The following is a 22,166-nucleotide window of genomic DNA, read 5'->3' on the forward strand; positions in this document are numbered from 1 at the left end:
ATGAACTAGAAAAAGTTTCTGTTGGAATCAAGCTCAGTTTTTAGTCCTTGACTTCCGAAGTTAGTCCATCAAGGTAGGTCCCGTGTACCAGGAAATTGTGAGGAGTGAGCTAAGAGGTGCCTATCGAGTTATTTTCCCCTTGTTGTGGGTTTGTTTCTTTGCTACTCAAGAAGGCAAATGGTCCCAGCCCCCTTCTCATCACAAAGGGACTTCCTATGGAGAGAAATAATCAATTAAAATTATGTCACAGTTAAGATACGAAGACCCTCATCTGTCCATTAACGATCATCCTACAGGCCCGTCAACACCTCAGAAATTGTTTTTGACCATTGTTTTTGAACGAAATGTGTTATTCATTGTGTATGTTTAAAGATTACAACACATTAGAACTATTTTATTGATTTCAAAATGAAAGGAAAGATTTAGAAGGTCTGAGATTAGATACCTAACAGGTGACTCAAATTCATGCTTACAGCCACGCGTGTTGCATGTGTTCCACATTTTTCTTTTTTCAACGAACGACCACGAAATTTACTGTAACGAAAATCACGGAATTATAGAAAGGGTAAAATTTTGTGAAGTGCGATTACAGCCACTTTCTTTTACTAAACGTTTCGCATTCCGCATTGTTTTTTTAAGTTGTGTGTCCCTTCGCCTCTTGGACCACACGCTTTGGACAGGAAGAGATAGGTGTCTTCAAGGACGAGACCATTGTTCAACACCTTTCATTATCCTACGGCCGAACTAAAAGCTTTCCATCTCTCTCATTCTACCTAAACATTAAATTACGTTGTCACAAATTTTGTGAAAAGCTTATTCGCTATTCACAGCGAAATCAGAGCGGAAGTTGGTTCTCTGGAGGAAGTACTTGACAAAAGAAAACTTCCTTTGTTGTTTTATTTTGGCAGAAGAGTAGAAGAGTTACTTAATATTTTTTCTTGGCATGCTTTGGAATGAAAAAACCAAAACCAACAATCAAGAGAGCCCTTTCTAGCTTTTTGCTTCGCTTGACAGCCATCATCAGCCTTGACAAAAGAAAACTTCCTTTGTTGTTTTATTTTGTACTTTCGGCATGGCTTGTTCAAAACTGTTGTGTTGAAAGTGTTGAAGCGAAAAACTCTGCCTTCTATCTTAGTCACACGAGTTTTTAGTGAAGCTACCAGCCCACCTTCCTCAAAATCAAACACGCGGCGCAAAACCACGTTGAAGGCACAAGAGTAGAGGAGTTAATTAATATTTTTTCCTGACATGCTTTGGAGTGAAAAAACCAAAATCAACAATCAAGAGAGCCCTTTCTAGCTTTTTGCTTCGCTTGACAGCCATAAATGAGCAGCATAACGAACACTGGTTTCAAGTTAAAATTTAGAATGTTACTAAATTCAGAATGCACAGAATCCATGCAAGGATATTAGACTGCTCCGGAACTAGGACTCGTGGCCTTCTTCTCTGATATTAAGCATATTAGCAATTTCCATTGAAACCTCCCCGACCTTGCTAGACTGCACTAATAAATAAATTTGCCGTGCCTTTCGCCTGGAAGAATTTTAGGCTATGTAAAGAGACCCGCAGACTCCGTACGGATATTGCAAAGAGACAATACGTAAAAGTTGATTCTTTTTATGTGTTTCTCGGAATATATCAAGAGAAGAGACCACATTCGAGTTTAGAGGTGTGATAAATGTCTTTATTAAAAAAAACAATGAGTATGGTGAGTTCATTATCATTCTCTGGTGTACGAAATCACAACGTGAGCAGCGAGGCAACGGATCCCTTCTACAGGCGGAGCACAGGCACCTAACGGTGTTTCCACTCACCACCAAAAAGCAACCGATCAGATTAAAGCTGTTTTTAGCCCATCTGTCGTTGTCTTGATCATGACATTGGCCACAGGAACTGTCGACGTGCTCTCTGACCACATACTGTAGACAGCAGAAAGCACCTATCTAAAAAAATCTCGACAGTTGGGTCTAAATGGTGACGGTTCAAATAACCACTTCCTGAAAGGATAACTTACAGGTCTATTCTTTCTTAACGGCTACGTTGACAAACAGGATCGGCGACAGCAAATCAACATTGTTGAAACAAGAAAACAAAAATCAAATCACACCTCGGGCACGGGTTCTTTTTCATTTGCAGATTCGCCCAAATTCCGAAAGCCGGTAATACGTGACTAAGTTCTTAGTAAAACTGCTATCAGCGAAACTGCAGTATGATAGCAATTGACTCGACCTTTACTGCAGGAAGTTAATTTATTTCTTTGCCTTTCGTCTCACTTAAGAGGTAAAGACAACTATGTCTTTATAAATTTCGTATGATTTTAGCGTTTTTCTTCAGTATATTAATTGGGTCATGTAAATGGGCCTAAATTAAGCCGTGTCCTTCGCGTGAAATCGACTCCACATTGGAATTGATTCAACAGAAAACGGAACTTAGATATGGAACGGCTTTTTCTGTCGCTAAACACAGAAAAGCATTTTAAAAATGTCAAGAAGAGAAGCCATGCACAGATCCCGCCCAAAAACTCACTGTTTCTATTTTAACCGGATGGAAGACCACCTCAAAATTCTTTAAACTTTCCGCGTCCTGAACTTTGAATTTGGTTTTTTTCATACATCCGAGATCCATCTACGTTTTCACTTTTCCTCACTTAATGAAAATTGGAATTCGAATCTTCGTTTGTAGTGAAAAGAAATTGCAAATTTGGTTTTTGATTCTCTATGAAATTGCTAATATACTCGATCTGTTACCTTGAATGGCTATGCCTCTCGTGTGATTTTGGACTGCATCAGCAAGGAAGTTAAATGAAAATGTCAGGTGTTGTTCAGCCACATTAATTTTCCCTGAATGAAATAGTTGTTCCCTCTAAAACAGTTATCACTAAGGCTTTAAGGGTTGTTACAACCACATCACTAAAAGTTCAGATCGCGGACCACGTCGACATTGGCTTAAACATGTCACTTAAAATACCTATTTCGTATTATGGAGTGAAGCCAGTAAACCTGATTGAAGGGACGCTCATTTACTCTACCGTCACTGAATAATTTCTTCCTCCGTTCCCTTGTTTTTAAACTATATAATTCATAGCACTCTAATTTTCTATAGAATGAACAGCTTCCTTAAGCTATAGCGTGATGGAAAGTCATTGTGTGTGTGATTGGAAACACATTACGGGCGACAAGGCCTGTCATCATGATGAGAGTTTGCCACTAGACAGGCATTTCGCCTCCCAAATTTCATTCAAAGCCTTTTGTAATATATGTACACAATGTTCTTCAAGTTCTGCCATGCAAGGATCATCTAACGCTTGAAAAATTAAAGAAAGGATTGCAAACAACTTTCTAGTACAATTTACACGGTGGGATGGCTTACGTGCGATTTCACAGGCGTTCTCAAACTTCCTCGCCTTGAAATGTTCGTAAAGACTGCTTCGGACATTGGGTTTGTTGTTGTTGGAACCTTCCAACAAGCTTGATTCAAATCCCATTATTCCACACTCGCCACCATTCGCACAGTATTGCATTTGGGGGTGAGATGAGTTATTGGTGGCTTCCAGGGGAGCTCTGATCATAACTTGTGAATCATGCGACAGCGCAATGAAAGCAGACCGGCTGGGCTCAGTTTGTTCAGTCGCCAATGGCTGACTTACGGAAAACAGTTGGCGATTGTAGGTTTCAATGCTTTTCACCAAACCAGAGGATCTTTGGACCGAGGGAGATCGAGGAATTGCATCACCCAACCAATGAATTGTACCAAGAGGTTTTGCCTGTGATTGGTCTCCAACCAAATGCTTCTCGTAGCCTAAACGACATGATTGTAATGCAGGCATGGGTTGGTCTTGTCGATGATTCCAATCATCCTGTATCGCATTCGCATGGGTGTCCTGAAATAAAGTAATGTTGTCGATACTTCCATCTGCAGGCTGCTCCAACACTCCAAGACTTTGAAGGTCCTGCCACCATAGTTCTGTGTCCGAAGCACTGTGAGACCTACGTTTGCGGTTAGCTACTCTGTGGTCTGTATCTGTTTTCATTTTCCCAACTTTGGAGTTGATGCACATAGGAAGAGGACAGTCCCTTTCTGAACATGGAAGACCGGCTGGATGACTGAGATCTTCTTGTATGGATTTTGCAGCCATAATTTCAGGAGAAACTCGCTGGCGAGAAGAAAAGAAGTTATTTCGACTTATAAGTTGTTTCGAGACGTTACCTTACGACAATTACACCACTTGTTTACCTTTGGTATATGAATTTTAATTAGAACACTCTGTTTGACTGATTGACTCTTCTTCTCAAGGTGAAACTGCTTTAGGGTTAGGGTTCTGAATTCTTCGAGACGGAAAATAACACCAAAGATGTATTAATCACTAGTTTTGAAAACTGAATCTTATGATGTTTACTAGAGGCTTGCTGAAGTTCCCGAGATTGTGAAGGAAACATAAAATCGCCACCAATTCTCAAAGCCATGTGACCCAAGCCATTTCTAGAATCCCTTCCGCTAAGCTTAACTTCAAGTTCAACTACATCACGCAGTTATATAAAACACTAACGAGAAATGGTCATATTCTGCCCATTCAGGAACACATGGTGAACTCAGGCGACAAATTTGCGACATAATCACTGTCGTGGACTGTGTGTACTAAAATGGGCTGAAGTATCTCTATATGCGTGTCCAAAATATCAGACTTAAACAAATCTAACGTAACACAGGTTATTTTAGGTAACTTAACCCCTGACATTACGAGTTGCCGGTTCTTTGTGATACAACTCTCTCGGCTTCATAGCTTGTGCATGTCTGTTTCCCGTAAGGGGGGCGACGCCTGATAAAAAGTCAAGCCATATTGTATTTCAGAATTGCAAAATCATGGACAGCAAAGTGATTTAAAAATACTTAAGAAAGATGCCTCAGAATGTAGCTTGTACTCCACAAAGAACTGCTCATCGCTTTGAAGTGCTATCTCTATGATTATGACGAGAGAAAGAGTAAAACGAATGACCAGTTTAGACCGTCTCCTGTGGAAAATTTGATTTGACGTCATCCTAATTTGCAGGCAGCTTAAACATAAGTTAATATAAAATAGGCTCGATAGATTCATTGTACTGTATTAAGGACAACCTTACCATACACCTACCTCACAGTTCTCAACAGCAGTGACTCTGTTTCTTATCCTTGCTAATTTGGCAAAGGAGTTAAAAAGTGCAAAAGAGTCGAAAATGTTCCGTTCTTATATATTGCAGCCTGAGTAGTGTGAGCGGGCGTGAGGAAGTATCAATTTGTACTTGATTTTAAGCCGATATAAATCACTTTAATTTTCCCTGGAGATGATTTTGGGTTAGCTTAACACTTCCATAGTTAAACAAAAACATTTGTAAGAGGCGTCTCAATTCCTGTCAATCAATCCCTGTTTGTTTTGGATTCACATTTCGGAATATTTAGCGTTGTAAATCGACCATATTTCAAACTATTCCTTGAAGTGTATTAAGTAAATGGTTCCTCGCGTAACGCTTCCATGGATAATGCGGGTCCAATAATTAATCCTTCGTCTTTCTCGAGACGTGAGCTTGGGAAAACTATGTTCAAACTCCCCAAACGACAACCTCAGATTCTCTGTATCGCTCGTGCTGGAATTAAACAAAATCCTGGTTAAAAGGAGAGAAAGGAAAGAAATTATGTCCCTGCACGCGATGGAATTCTGCATGATGTTTGTTTTTATACACTTCTACTAATGGAAAGTCGTAAAACCGACTCACCCCTTGACCTCTCAGGGCCGATTAGCACTCTACTTTCTCCATAAAGTATCACCCTGATTCAAACATTGAGGCAACGAGAATCGAGAAGATGATCAGTAACTACTGAAGTTCTTGATTGCCAAATAATTATCCATGTCAGGACTATAGGAATGTAAAGAGAACGGCATGGAGAATATGTTTTCTAATGCGAGGGTGCAAAGAGTTATCGATGATCTCAGTGATCATACTTATAGAGATTATTTCATGGAAAATGCGCACGTACGATTTTTATTCACGATTTGTATAGTATCAGAAAACGAACGAGTGAGCGCAGCACGGATCGAGTATATTAGCAATTTCATAGAGAATCAAAAACCAAATTTGCAATTTCTTTTCACTACAAAAGTGAAAGTCTACAGTATGTGGTCAGAGAGCACGTCGACAGTTCCTGTGGCCAATGTCATGATCAAGACAACGGCAGATGGGCTAAAAACAGCTTTAATCTGATCGGTTGCTTTTTGGTGGTGAGTGGAAACACCGTTAGGTGCCTGTGCGCCGCCGGTAGAAGGGATCCGTTGCCTCGCTGCTCACGTTGTGATTTCGTACACCAGAGAATGACAATGAACTCACCATACTCATTGTTTTTTTTATAAAGACATTGATCTCACCTCTAAACTCGAATGTGGTCTCTTCTCTTGATATATTCCGAGAAACACATAAAAAGAATCAACTTTTACGTATTGTCTCTTCGCAATATCCGTACGGAGTCTGCGGGTCTCTTTACATAGCCTAAAATTCTTCCAGGCGAAAGGCACGGCAAATTTGTTTATTAGTGCAGTCTAGCAAGGTCGGGGAGGTTTCAATGGAAATTGCTAATATGCTTAATATCAGACTAAGAAGGCAGAATTTTTCGCTTCAACACTTTCAACACAACAGTTTTGAACAAGTCATGCCGAAAGTACAAAATAAAACAAGAAAGGAAGTTTTCTTTTGGCAAGTATTTCCTCCTGAGAACCAACGCCCGCTCTGATTTCGCTGTGAATAGCGAATAAGCTTTTCGCAAATTTGTGACAACGTAATTTAATGTTTAGGTAGAATGAGAGAGATGGAAAGCTTTTAGTTCCGCCGTAGGATAATGAAAGGTGTTGAACAATGGTCTCGTCCTTGAAGACACCTATCTCTTCCTGTCCAAAGCGTGTGGTTCAAAAGGTGAAGGGACACACAACTTAAAAAAACAATGCAGAATGCGAAACGTTTAGTAAAAGAAAGTGGCTGTAATCGCACTTCACAAAATTTTACCCTTTCTATAATTCCGTGATTTTCGTTACAGTAAATTTCGTGGTCGTTCGTTGAAAAAAGAGAAATGTGGAACACATGCAACACGCGTGGCTGTAAGCATGAATTTGAGTCACCTGTTAGGTATCTAATCTCAGACCTTCTAAATCTTTCCTTTCATTTTGAAATCAATAAAATAGTTCTAATGTGTTGTAATCTTTAAACATACACAATGAATAACACATTTCGTTCAAAAACAATGGTCAAAAACAATTTCAGAGGTGTTGACGGGCCTGTAGGATGATCGTTAATGGACGGATGAGGGTCTTCGTATCTTAACCGTGACGTAATTTTAATTGATTATTTCTCTCCATAGGAAGTCCCTTTGTGATGAGAAGGGGGCTGGGACATATGATATCATATCTACAATCTATTTTTGGCTCATTTTCCATGGAAAAATTTGTCAGCAAAATCATCCAACCTTTCTTTATTACCTTTATGTGGAATAATGTATAGTATCAGATTTGTCTCACTTCTGTACTGAAGCCAAACGCATTCAAATTCAGCAAGCTTCTTACAAATAATAGTATTATATTAGTGTCAGTATCGTAGTTTACCATTTAGTTCTGATTGGTAGAGCATCGGACCGGAAAATCCGAGGGTCTCTGGCTTGATTCTTTGTAGTGGGATACAGAGTATTAAGTGTTATCGATGATCTAAGTGATCATACTTATAGAGATAACTTCATGGAAAATGCGCGCGTACGATTTTTATTCACGAGTTGTGTAGTATCAGAAAACTCACTCATTCGCTGCGCTCACTCGTTCGTTTTCTGATACGTATAACGTATTACCGAACAAGTCAAATTGTGAAGCTTTAAAGCTTTTTCTGATACTACACAAAGTGAGTTTTCTGATACGTATAACATATTACCGAACAAGTCAAATTGTGAAGCTTTAAAAAATTTGAAAACCAAAGGAAACTTTGTAAATAAAACTGATCACCTTGGCATCCAAGGGTTTTTTCTCGCGTTTTCTTATCCAGTGCAGTTCAAAGGAAACTGAACTGGACATTGGGAAATAAACAATACTACTCCCACGCTGTCCAGAATTTATGAATGGAATTTAAAATTGGAAATTAGTGGATGCTATTTGCATTCACAGATAGGAAAGGGCGTGGGGTATTTCTAAAAGTAACTTTAATTACACAAACAGTCTTGCTGCTATTAATAACTCATTAGTCTTCCTCTTTTGGTTAACGGGTCAGAAATGAAAATTAACTTCACTGTTATAGAAGGGAAATGCTGGGGAGTGTTATTTATGTTTGTTCATCGACTTACTTATTTTTATTTTTTTTAATTGAATTGACAATGTAGAATATAGAATGGACTATTTTATATTTATGAAGACACCTCTGATTCTCTCTGAGAGAACAGATTTAAGTTTGTTGGAGGATTTCAACAAATGATGAAGTCCCAATACGGAAATATTTTCACGTGTAAGTTATTTTGTAATTCGGATATCGCCCAGATTCGGCTTATGTGATTAACAGGACGTGCGTAATTTGGAAATTCATATGCTTCCTTCAGTCTTCAACTGTCACGCGAAGTCTAGCATTCGTGCCACTCAAAGCGGTAGCCAAACCAAAAATTAATTTCCTTCGGTTTCCTTTCCAGAGCTAAGTTTTCAACTCAAGGTTAACTTGCGTGTAGAAAAATCAAATTCTATTGAAATTCTCTTTTATTTCCTGTAATGGCTTAAGCTTGCGATATGGCTGTACCTTCCTGAAATGATTCGTACCCATTATTTTGTTTAAAAAGGTGTTATTCAAAGATTGATCTCTACATGTTACTACATATCAAGATAACAAATCATTGTCTATAACCTCATTGATCATAGAAATAACGTCACCAATATTCGATACTAAAGTGAATCCACGAGCATTGAAATTCTATTGCCAGCCAAGTAAGGAAAACCCAGTGTTACCAAATTTTGTAATTTCAAGAGATTACAATCTCTTGGTAATTTTTATGACCGGTAACCTTTTATTTCATACGTACCAAGATTTACACATGGAAAAAGAGCCTGCGCACGTGGTACACAACCAACCAATCAGAAAAGCAAACGACGGTGAAAATGCATCGTTCGTGCAATCAGTCACTCGAACGATATTATTCTTCAAAATGGAGGGCAACAAGCGCTCGCCTTTCCATAAAAACAAAAGGAAGGAAGAAGTTCCAAGTTTTGCTTTCCTTGAAGGAACCATAGATTACGTCATTTTGGTGGTGTTTTTAATAAAATTTGCTCTTGCAATTAAACGGCATCCAATCTTTGAAATGTGTTGGTCGGAAAGAAAAAATCTCAATATGCGTGAAATGAAAACATTATATCATGTAAAGTGCGCCCGAACGATTTTTATTCACTCGTTACCATGCATCAAAAAACTCTTTTTTTATGCACCGCGACTCGTGAATAAAAATCGTTCGTGCGTACTTTCCATGGAGTAATCTCTATCCACTGAATGATAATAGGCTGAATTACGCACGCATTTTGATGGATTCTTACTCATAATCTATTGAAGGATAGACGGCTAGATGACGTCGCCATTTACATTTTTTGCTTCTCTATCATGAAAGAACAAATAGACTCCATGTTTCCTTGGGTCTGGTCAGTAATGGAACCAAATGTGAATCTTGACGTCATCAATGATTAATTACTGCACAGGCGCACGGCAACATGGGATATATTTGTAAAATTGACAAAAGCTCTCGATCTATGAGCGCGCGCGAGAATTGTTACAGCTATTGTGAACAGAACTTTAAGGAATAGACTTCACTTCAACTTTAGTTAACACGCAAACAACTGGTAAGGAAAGGACTTTATTTTGTGTGGTTCTGTAACTACACAAAGAACCTCATTTGGTCTTTCACGAAAAAATGCTCAGACCATGATGGTTTTGCGCACTTTTGTCGCTTAAAGTAGTTTAAAAAAATTATTTAAAAAGGAAACGTCTACAGTGTTAATTAAATCATTAAAGAAAATAAAGTTTGACAGACGTTCTCGGACGAATCTCTCCAGAGCATTACGTCTTGATTAAATCGCTCCTCATAAATCGCATATTCAAAATTCATATTTCTTTAAGTTTAATTTCACTCGTTCTTATAATTTCACATCGAAATCACCAACCGCAGATTCAAGCTCAGGGACCTCATGGATCAAACAAGAATGCTACCGGAAGTTCAACTACAGCCCACTTCCAAACCACTTCCCCTGTTCTGACATCACATTTCTGTACCAGGCCCCTATGAGAGTACCTCACTGCACGGCAGAAGTGCTTACAATTAGGACACACGGCCTTGGTCAGGAATCGAGGAAAACGATTTGGGTTGTCATCTTGTGCCCAGCTCCAGGGGCACTTTGAGTATCCTTGCAGCTGCAAGGTGACTTCACGAGTACTCCGCCTTGGAATCCCAACGGACGGCTGCGGTGAAGCTGAAGGTTTCTCGACAAACATGAAATTTCGGCGTAGACGTTTCAGGATCTTTTGAGAAGTAAGAGGAACTTTCGCACATGAAGGAACTTGAAGAGAGGATGGAATTATGCCAAATAGGAAAAGTGCCACAAAAAGCTGTTGTAAAATAAAAATGTTCAACAAATGATGAGCTTTTTGTTTCCAAATTCACACTCACTGATAGGTTCTTAGATTAACTTTTTAGAGTCATGCAGTTACTTAAATTGGTTCACGAAGAAGAAACACCGTGCTTAGCTGAGAACAGCTTTTAGTTTTTTCGGCTGCTCATTTTTAAGGTGCAGGCCGGAAGCTCGATTAACTGATTTTCGTTTTTGCTTGTTCTCCTCAGTTCATGAAGAATTCAATCTTAAACATCTCACTGTTTTATCTGTCCAAATTATGGCGCTGAATATTGCTTGAAAGTAATCGCCAAAACTCAGTAATTTACACATTTTCCCTTTTTTCCTGATTCGTTTTCCCTTTGAGTAGGGAGGAGGACGGGGGACTTTCCCTTAAGAAATTCCACATCTAGCGTTAAAATTATCTGATTACGGTATCTTGGTCCACTTGAAATCGTAGGTAAGGCATGTACATTGTCTGCAGTGCTCTGCATGAACAATATACTGACAAATTTTCAAGACCTCATTCTAACTATTCTGACTGAATATGCGCGAATCTGATCCCACGAGGCGCTATATTTCGTCTTGAACACTGTAAAAGGGAACTGAAAGGCTTTGCTACCAATGTTATACAAGTCAAGGTTTGGAAAGGTTTGGAATGCCAAACTTCCCCTAAAAGACGCGCACGACCCTCTCTCCCCAGAATCGTTCACTTTTTGCCTTAGTACAATTTTAATGACTCTTAATCGAAAGGTTTTAAACAGTCGAGCTTATACATGATAGGATCTAGTGCAACAGATGTAACAGCGCTGGTACATCTTTGGGACATAAATCAGTTATGAATGACTGAATAACTTGGGACACAAATCACTTACTAAATGCAAAAAAAAAAAAAAAAAATCAAATAATATCTGCGACAATAAAAAAGGCTGAGTGAAAAAAAATAAAATTACTTACCTCTTGCAATCGTGAACCCATGTCTCTCCAAAATCTTCACAGTTGACTCTACCTGCGTCTAGGAGTGAGGCCAAATGTTGTTTGATATACTGTCACTCGTTTAATAAACAACACAAAAGCCAAGCCTCTTTTATACCATCAATTTGTGCTTACCTTTACAGTAAATTTTTTGGGTCCATTTCAAGAAACCTTTCACTTTCACACCTATATCTTGGGAATGTTCCATTGCAACAGTATCCATAAAGGAAATTTTGGTAAAATAAAAGGATAACAAAACTACTAAACAGGTATTATACACCCCAAAAAAGATCACTTTGGTTGAAAATAAGATTCTCCGTGGTTTTACTTCAGTCTCATTAGATCGGAAATTTAATTAATCCCTTCTGTAGCGCTAAGGAAATCTTATTATCCACTAAGTATTTTCTTAATATAAAAATGGGTTAAGTTTTGTTTGGAAATTTTAAAAGCCGATGGCCGCGCATGGATACATAGTTTCAGCAACAGTGCCATCAAATGGAAAACAACAGGAAGTGCGCATTTTGGTCAAACATATTTCAACTAGATGACGCAAACAAACTACCGCATCCTTTATCTTCGGCTGACAAGCAAGTCCGACTTTTCTCTCGAATTCAGCGCTAGCTGAGAGGTACAAGTTTATGTGCTGTTCACTGTTGTGTTGGAAAACCTTTTCGATCCAATCCTTTTGAGTAATGAGTGAATTAATACGGATAAACTTAACATTTTGTTCATTAACAGATTCAGTCTCATTGTTTGCGCTTCTTGACAAAGTGATTATCGTGAAAACGGAACAGAAAAGAAAACACTTAATTAACACAAGGAATTTAATGAAGCTTTAAACAAATAACTTCCTACTACGACACAGTGAAATAACTGAACAAGCCTCTCCGGACTTAGGTAATTTCCTTTGGTTGTATCCTTCACCTTCGTTATCATCTCGAGGCTAGTATTTTAACTGTTCCATCCCGTTCTAATCTCATTATATTAAGTCAAGGCGTTTCCCTAAATTCCGAGAACTTCATCTTACTGTCAAGCTCTTCTTCCGAAACCAGTAAGCTTATTCTCTTAACTGTTAGAATTAGATTTCTGAACGGTGAAATAACTGTTTTAACTCGTCCTACTTTTCTCCTTTTCATTGCCTATATTTCAAAACAATTTGCGTTGTTATATATAATGTTATCAACCATATAACACCATCAAACGTTTCTGAATTAATCATTTGTTCTCCAGAAAAACACCACTATAACGCAATGTCCTCTTCGGTGGGCAATTTTTTTTTCTTAAGTGTTCGAGAACGGACCATACAATAAATTCATTTTTTAGAATTTGTGCAAATATCCGGAATAGTATTCTTATCAGCCACTGTTACCAAATTACAAATTTTGAAGAGGTAATAGATCATTAGCATTTTACTTCTAGAGGATAATCATGTTGACGAATATACTTTAATTGACATCCTTAGTAAATCATAACTTTTTCAAATTAATTTTTTTTTCATTTCTGTACATTGTTGGCTGTGTTTTCTATTTTATCCATTTCAAATTTGTTACACTATTTGGTATTCGTGTATGTGCTCTTTTAAAGCTTTAACCTTGTAATGTAATTTTTTAAAATTATTTTAGCTACCATGTTATTTTGCGGTTAGGGAATAGTATATCCGTTATGTCGTTCACGTGGTTATAAGTTTGAACTTGACCTTATCCATGGATACATCTCAGATGATGTGTAAATATTTTGTAATAAAAGGGGAGATTTTGGTGACTTAACTCTCTTGGGTGTCAAAGAAAAGAAGGGTATAATAATCTTAAGGTCAGTTAACTTGAAAGCTCTCCTAAATAAGTACTTTGGATCTAAAACGGATACATTAGTTGTTCGTTGCAGTCCCTGACACAAAACAACTGTTTTAATAAAGTGAAAACAACTTCACGCGTGAAATAATCATTTTGGCAGGGTAATTCGCTTTCTGGGCGACTTAAATTGTCGTTTCTTACCTCCTTTGAGGAAATAACGTCATTGTTAATGCTTCTTGAAGACTATCTCAGTGATAATCATCTCAACTCTCAGAAATAATCACGTTTAGAGTCTAAACTTCTCGCCAAGGTCAATCATCGTACGCGAGGGAGTTATCCCGCGTATAACGAAACGTTTCTTCTCTAAATAGCTGGAGGGGCGCACGCAAGTAAAACTATCTGGGGGGTTTCTGAAAACCTGTGAAAAATGTGAAAAATTGATCTAAGGAGCGGGATTACAATTATTGAAATAGAAAAGTATCTAAGTTGTGTGTGAAATCATATAACTGAAGGGTGAAGGATGTTTGACATCTCTTGTTACATTCGTTGAAGCAAGGTCACTTTAGACCAAAACTGTTTCATTTCCAAGTCATGTGGAGTTTTCTGTTGTTGATTATTATAGTATCACACTACAAACTATAACGATCTGAGGTTTTATATCTATCAACAAAGAAGTAGAGGCGATCAGGGCTTTTTGTGAATCTGTTGTGGGAATCTGTAAGGCCCCGGTTGTTCAACTTGGAGGGTGGATAACGCTATACACTGAATAACTAAGCTCTATCCAGTGGATACTGCAGTACGTTTTGTTAACACTCAACCGCTGGATAGCAATTCATCCGTTGGATAGTTTTATCCGCCCTTTACACAACTGGGCCCAGTTGTGTAAATCAATCAGGTTGTATATAGCTAATTTTTCGCATTAAACGGTTATTTTTGCCAAGAACGGAACTGCAGTTACCTTGGGAATAATAGCCTCATGCATTGATAAATCGGAGTTTGTTTCAAGGCTCTGGCCTAAATCACGTGCTCTAGCTCTAGCTCAGAGACTGAGAAAATTAGTTAGACATTGTACAATCAAATAAAATTTTCTGACATCTCACTTTGTGTAACAATTGTTTTGCCTGTGTCGTATCGCAGTTTCAAGTGTTTATTTTTTACCTCTAATTTTCACGGAAGAGCAACCGATACATGGAAGCTGAAGATAAAAATAATCTTTACGTGACTTTGTCCACCTATAGAAGAATACGTGACAGTAGATCTGAAAGTAAATGCTCCCGGACGAATACTTCTGGCATCAGGGTTCGTGAGTATCTACTTTCGATCGTCGTCCTCGTATTTACAAAACATTGTCAGGCATTAGATCTTTGTAACTCTATTTTCTCTAGAGGCTTTTTAGCCATCTTGGACTTTAATTCATTGAAGTATTATTCAGTTCATCATTTAATAAGTCTAACCTCCCCTCCAACTGAATTTAACGACCCTCATTGATGCATTGCGCATTCTCCATTCTTGAGCGCACGGAATCAAAATGGCCAGGGCTTGCTGGAGGAAGAGTCGTCATTTTTCCTCCTGATTTAACTGCAATTTTATTGTAGCAATTTCATACCTGCACACTGAATTTAGAGCGAATCGCATGGCAGAATAAAAAACAATTGTTAATTTGTTGATAACGTTTACGGCAACAGGAAAAGAGAAATTTGAACTCTGGCTTTGCTTGTTCTTCCTGCTATAATCATTAAAATAAACTAGCGGAAAAAAAATACAAAATTCTCAAGCGCTGAAATCTAATACGAATATTTTTTCGTAACTAAGTCTACCAAAGGCTTAAAAAACAAAGAGAAATTCAAGATTTTTTGTTTACCGTGCAAAATGCTATTAAAACGAAAGTAAGGACCTTGCGTGGTACATTCAAAATTTTTATCGCTCTTACATTTTTTTAAAGTTTTAATGCGTGGATTTGGACTGATTTCTCAGTTTCGATGCTATCTGCATATCGTTAGGTATATTTAGCTCTAATTTCAATGGTTTATAATTAGTCTTTTTATGTCATCAGATTGACTTTATAGCTTGTCAGACAATTTCTAACATCCTTGAACTCTGACGGATATCGAAACATGTTTTCTAAATATTCATATTAAATTGGAAATGATTGAATTGGAAATGCAAAAAATTGACAGTATATAAGGCCGGCCTTAAACCTTGAGAACAGCACTCGTCGCCAAAGTCGTTTTTCTTTAGCTTTAGAGAACGTTATTGGAGAGATCGACATCATAAGGTTAAAAATGGTTTCCTCTTTCCAACTAGTAAGTATGCTCCCTTATAATGGAGGGTAATAGTCATGTGTAAAAGACCAATGCGTTAATTCTATTCTTGAGCTTTTTCATTTCTTTACGCTTTCTTGTTGTTGATATGGCGTCATATCCCTTGACAAAAGCGGAAATACATGACATAAATTAAAACTCTGAATAGAAAGTGTAAGAAAAAGATAATTAAGAACTATTCACCAAAGTAGAGGTCGCTACTGGTGAATATTTACCGAGCTGCGAAGCGGCGAGGTTAATATCCACCGTTAACCGCCAAAAATGAGGTGAAGAGTTATTTTAGTATAAATTAAAACAAAGAGATAAAAGAGCACAAAAAGATGATTATAATTCATTTATTCTTGCAACAATTACAATAAATTTGGACACAAATCCCGCGCGAGTTGCTCGTGAGTGAATAGCAGTGGATATTCAGAGTTTGAGAAGCCAATCAGAGCGCGCCATCTCTGTTATAGTTTTGAATGAATCCAGAAAAGTTTCACATTCGACCACAGTTGCGGAAGATTTCAGTCAGCGTAAACTGTAATCTTATTTTCATTCCACTACCTTATTTTTTTCTTGTTGAAGCTTTTTATCACGATTGCGCTGTCGGGGATAATAACAACATCTCTTCAACTTCCTTCATGTCGAAAAGTTTTTTTACCGCCTCGAAAAACACTCAAACGTCTCCGCCAAAATTTCATGTTCGTCGAGACAACATTCTTTGGAACGCCAAGGCAAAGAACTCGCTACGTCGATGCACAGCGGTCAGGAAACTCAATTTGTCCCTGGAGATGGGTCCACGATGACAACCCAAATCGTGTCCCTCGATTCCTGACGAAGGCCGTGTGTCCTAATTGTAAGCATTACTGCCATGCAATACGGTATTCCCACAGGGGCCTGGTGCAGAAGTGTGACGTCAAAACAGGGGAAGCAGTGTGGCAATGGACCGTGGTTGAACTTCCGGTGGCATTCATTTATGATCCCTAAATTGACAAAAAAAAATTCAGGCCATGGAGAATAAGGCAGTTTTGGTGGAATAGTTCTTTTAAGGTTAAATTTTAAAAAGGAACTGGTTGTCTAAATGTTTATAAATATTATTATCAACGTCGATACGAAGAATTTTTACAGAGACATTTTGTACGCAAAATATAGATTACTTTTGAGAAGCAATAATAAACAAATTAAAAATATCAATTTGACTCGAAAAGTAGTGAAAAATGAGAAAATAGACACGCATCGATGTAAATTTGTTCTTGATCTCTGCGTAAAGTAATAAACATAAAGAAGGCTGTTAAAAAGGTAAAATGCTTGTTCATGCTTATGTGTAGATGTAGGCCTTCCATTGAGACTTCAATCTATAGGTCTACTTATTTTTTGATGACACAGTAATGTGGTTGACTGTAGGATATTTAAGGTCATTTTAGTACCATCCATAAATCTTCCCGTAACATGGAAAAATGTAAGATGTTCCATTATGATTGATCCAGAGACGTCTATGGAAATTTCCAAAGACCTTCTCTTAAAATGGAAAAATGAAAGGTAAAGGTACAATGCGAGATGTTCAGTTACAATCGATCCAGACGTGCATAGAAATTTCCAAATGTATTCCAGTAGCATAGAAAAATGCGAGATGTTCCGTTATATAATCGATCCAGACATGTGTATGGAAATTTCCATAGATCTTCTCTTAACATGGCAAAATGAAAGATATTCAGTTATAATTGATCCAGACATGTGCATAGAAATTTCAGATCAATATCAGTATCTGGGCAACTGCCCACCTACCCCCCCCCCCCCCCCAACCCAACATTAACCCTAACTTGTTATCAATTGACTGTTGTTGGGTTAGGGGAGGGGTAGGTGGGAAGTTGCCCAGATACTGATATTGATCCGAAATTTCTATAGATCTTCAAATAACATGGCAAGTGTGTCATCAAATGTGAGATGTACAGTTTACTAGATCCAGACTTGTGTATATGGAATTTTCCATAGATCTGCTGGTAACTTGATAAAATGTAACGTGACTATTACTGCTTTTAGTTTAGACATCTCTATGGTAGTTTCTGCAGATATATTTGTAAAAATTCTCAGCAAAATCACTATCAAGTGTTGACATTTTATTTCTCATATCTAAAGCACACACACACATATATAAATACATATACATAAGTTAATCGTGTCAAATGAATAAAGGGGGTAAATTTCTAAAGAAACTGTGGTGTTGCGTCGGTGGGAGAGTATAACAAGGTATTCATCGACCAAGTTGAGTTCTTTACGGTGGCCAATTTACGTTATCAACTCAGTTGATCATTCTAAATTACCCTATAATCATGTTAGCCAGGGGAAGCAATTTGGGGGAAACTCAAGGCTGACATAATTGACTAAGCCAAGGCAGTAGTAAGACTTTGTGAGTGAAAGCTCTCCAATACATCTTTTCCTTCGGTAGAAGTTACTGTAATTGCTTATAAAATCCATTGTGAACCAAATGTGAATCTTGACGTCATCGGTGATTTATTACTGTACAGGCGCACGGCAACATGGGATATATTTGTAAAATTGACAAAAGCTCTCGATCTATGAGCGCGCGCGAGAATTGCTACAGCTGATGTAAACAGAACTTGAAGCAATAGATTTCACTTTAACTTTAGTTAACACGCAAACAACTGGTAAGGAAAGGACTTTATTTGTGTGGGTCTGTGACTAAACAAACAACTTAACTTGGTCTTTCACGAACAAATGCTCAGACCATGATGGTTTTGCGCACTTTTGTCGCTCAAAGTAGTTTAAAAAACTCATTTAAAAGGAAACATCTACAGTGTTAATTAAATCATTAAGACGTCTGACAGACGTTCTCGGACGAATCTCTCCAGAGCATTACGTCACGATTAAATCCCCCTTATAAATCACAAATTCTTAATTCATATTTCTTTAAGTTTAATCACCAGCAGATTAAAGGTCAGGGACCTCAGGGATCAAACAAGAATGCTACCGGAAGTTCAACTACAGCCCACTTCCAAACCACTTCCCCAGTTCTGACATCACATTTCTGCTCCAGGCCCCTATGAGAGTATCTTACTGCGCGGCAAAAGTGCTTACAATTAGGACACACGGCCTTGGTTAGGAATCGAGGGACACGATTTGGGTTGTCATCTTGTGCCCAGCTCCAGGGACACTTTGAGTTTCCTGGCAGCTGCACGGTGACTTCACGAGTTCTCCGCCCTGGAATTACAACAGACGACCGCGGTGAAGCTGAAGGTTTCTCGACAAACATGAAATTTCGGCATAGACGTTTCAGGATCTTCTGAGAAGTAAGAGGAACTTTCGTACATGAAAGAACTTGTAGAGAGGATGAAATTATGCCAAGTAGGAAAAGTGCCACAAAAAGCTGTTTTAAAATAAAAACGTTCAACAAATGATAAGTATTTTGTTTCCAAATCCACACTCATTGATAGGCTCCTAGATTAATTTTTTTAGAGTCATGCAGTTACTTAAATTGGTGTACTAAAAGCGGAGAACAGGTTTTAATTTTGTCGGCTGCTCATTTTTAAGGTGCAGTCCGGAAACTCGATATGTTAAATTTAGTTTTTGTTTGTTCCCCCTGGACATTATTGAGAATACCCATGAAGAATTCAATCTTAAACATCTCACTGTTTAATCTGTCCAAATTATGGCGCTGAATATTGCCTGAAAATAATCGTCAAATAATCAATAATCGTACATTTTCCCTCGGAGTTTCGCATAAGAAATTCCACATCTAGCGTTTAAATCACCTGATTACGGTATCTTGGTTCACTTGAAATCGCGAGTAAGGCATGTACATCGGCCCTCTAGCGCTCATAATAATTTTTCAAGACCTCATTCTTACTGTTCTCACTGAATATGCTCGAATCTGCTCCACTAGGCGCTATACTTCGTCTTGAACAGTGTAAAAACGAAGTGAAAAGATTTTTTACCAATGTTAAACAAAATAAGGTTTGGAATGCCTAACTTCTCTTGAGAGACCAACCTCTCACCAGAATCGTTCACTTTTTGCCTTAGTGCAATTCTAATATGACTCTTGATCAAAACGTTTTAAACAGTCAAGCTTACATGATAGGGTATAGTGCAACAGATGTAACAGGGATGGTACATCTTCGGGATTTAAATCAGTCATGAATGAATGAATAACTCGGGGCAAAAATCACTTACTAAATGCCAAAAAAAAAAAAAAAACCTCAAATAATATCTGCGACAATAAAAAAGGCTAAGGGAAAAGAAGTAAATTTACTTACCTCTTGTGATGGTGAACCCATGTCTCTCAAAATCTTTACAGTTGACTCTATACCTACGTTTGGGAGTGAGGCCAAATGTTGTTTAATATACTGTCACACGTTATTTAATAAGCAACACAAAAGCCCAGCCTCTTTTGTACCATCAATTTGTGTATACCTTTACATAATATTTTGGGTTGATTTCAAGAAACCTTTCCCTTTCACACCCATATCTTGTGCATGTTCCGTTGCAACAGTATCCATAAAGCCGGGGAATTTTGGTGAAATACAAGGATAATAATTATTACTAAAAAGGTATTATTCGCCCAACAAAGATCACTTTGTGAATAAAGTTATCCGTGGTTATACTTCAGTCTGATCAGATCGGAAATCTAAATTAAGCTCTTCTGTAGGGCTAAGGAAATCTCTTTATTCACGGAGTGTTTTCTTAATATGACTGATGGGTATTTATTTTGGAAATATTAGGAGTCGATGGCTGCGTATGGATACTAAATTTATGCAAGAAGAGAAGATGACGACGTTCGTCCAGAAGCTGGCGTGTTATAATCTGTGTATTACAAAACATAAATTAATTCTGTTGCATTAATGACAGGCAAAAAACGCATGGAGAGTTAGGAGAGCCGCCTTATTACCTCATCGCCTGTAAAGTCAGCTGCGGAAGTGCTGTTTCAACAAGTTTTGTCACGAAAATAAATACAAATGCCTCAAACAGAAACGTTTTTATTTAAAAAAAAATTAGAATTCAATCTCAAAAAGTTTGGTAAATTTAAAAAATTCTTCATCAAACGTAAAACCGCCATGTTGCTATGTAGTTATATCTAGTAACAATGACGACAATGATTCTTATTTAAAGGATATAAATAGTATTTTCGCTAAAAGAGGTGAATCTTTTTCAGTGCTTTTCAAACCAAGAAATTTGTACCTTGATTCCATTTTTATTCGTTATCTCAAATCCAAATTATGCAGAGATAAAGTTTTCGACTCACTTTAAAACGGAAATATACATTCAAGGAACACACATTTATAAAGTCTTGAGTATATCACTAATGGCAAGTTCACCAACAGAAAAAAGATCAACTCCAACAGATCACGGTTCGTGTTTTTTCTTGTTGCATCTCAATAGAACCCCCTAGTTTCAGTATCAGTGCCATCAAAAGGAAACCAACAGGAATTGACATTTTGGTCAAACACATTTCAACTAGATGAAGCGGAAAAATTACCGCACCTTAATCTTCAGCTGACAAGCAAGTCCGACGTTTCTTTCATCTTTAGCGCTAGCTTAGAGGTACAAGTTTATGTGCTGTATACTGTTATGATGGAAATCCTTTTTCGATCCAATCCTTTTGAGTAGCAAGTGAATTAATACCGATAAATTGAAATGTTTTGTTCATTAACAGATTCAGTCATATCGTTTGCGCTTTTTGACATGGTGATTTTCGTGAAAACGAAACGGAAAAAAACACTTGATTAACGCAAGGAATTTAAAGAAGCTTTAAATAAATAACTTCTTACTACGACACATTTATTTAAAGAAGCTTTAAATAAATAACTTCTTACTACGACACAGTGAAATAACTGAACAAGCCTCTCTGGACTTAAGTAATTTCCCATGTTTGTATCCTTCAGCCTCGTTATCAACTCGAGGCTAACATTTTAACTATGCCATCCCGTTCTTATCCCAACTGCCAACCACAAAACACCGTCAAATGTTTCTGAATTATTTATTTGTTCTCGAGAAAAACACCACTATAACGCAATGTCTTCTTCGGTGGGCAATTTTTTTTCTTAAGTGTTCGAGAACGGACCATACAAGAAACTCATTTTTCAGAATTGGCGTAAATATCCGGAATAGTATTCTTATCAGCCATTGTTACCAAATTACAAATTTGAAGAGGTAATAGATCATTAGCATTTTTACTTCAAGAGGATAATTATGTTGACGTATATACTTTAATCGACATTCTTAGTAAATCATAACTTTCTGAAACTAATTTTTTTCTATATTTCTGTACATCTTGGCTGTAAATGTGTTTTCTATTTTATCCATTTCAAACGTATTACACTATTTGGTATTCGTGTATGTACTCTTTTAAGCTTCAACCTTTTAATTGTAATTTTCCAAAATTATTTTAGCTACTATGCTATTTTGCGGTTGGGAATAGTGTATCCCATGTGTAATTCATGTGGTTATTAGGTT

The 22,166-nt window shown here is 37.5% G+C and overlaps 2 protein-coding genes across 2 annotated transcripts; both read right to left on the minus strand.

Annotated features, from left to right (window-relative positions):
• Positions 1-10,190: 10,190 nt before the first annotated feature.
• On the minus strand, positions 10,191-11,677 carry LOC131794770 (uncharacterized). The gene is made up of 2 exons (XM_059112318.2): positions 11,588-11,677; positions 10,191-10,628 (listed from the first exon to the last, which is right to left on the minus strand). Exons 1-2 carry the CDS (start codon positions 11,606-11,608, stop codon positions 10,209-10,211), a joined length of 441 nt encoding a protein of 146 aa, XP_058968301.2. The 5' UTR covers positions 11,609-11,677; the 3' UTR covers positions 10,191-10,208.
• Positions 11,678-18,663: 6,986 nt separating this feature from the next.
• Positions 18,664-19,990, minus strand: LOC131794777 (uncharacterized). Its single transcript, XM_059112325.2, has 2 exons — positions 19,970-19,990; positions 18,664-19,083 (listed from the first exon to the last, which is right to left on the minus strand). The coding sequence occupies exons 1-2, from the start codon at positions 19,988-19,990 to the stop codon at positions 18,664-18,666; spliced, it is 441 nt and encodes a 146-aa protein (XP_058968308.2).
• Between the last annotated feature and the right edge of the window lie 2,176 nt (positions 19,991-22,166).

The sequence above is a fragment of the Pocillopora verrucosa genome, chromosome 14 (genome assembly GCF_036669915.1).
Source record: "Pocillopora verrucosa isolate sample1 chromosome 14, ASM3666991v2, whole genome shotgun sequence".
NCBI classification, from domain to species: Eukaryota; Metazoa; Cnidaria; class Anthozoa; order Scleractinia; family Pocilloporidae; genus Pocillopora; species Pocillopora verrucosa.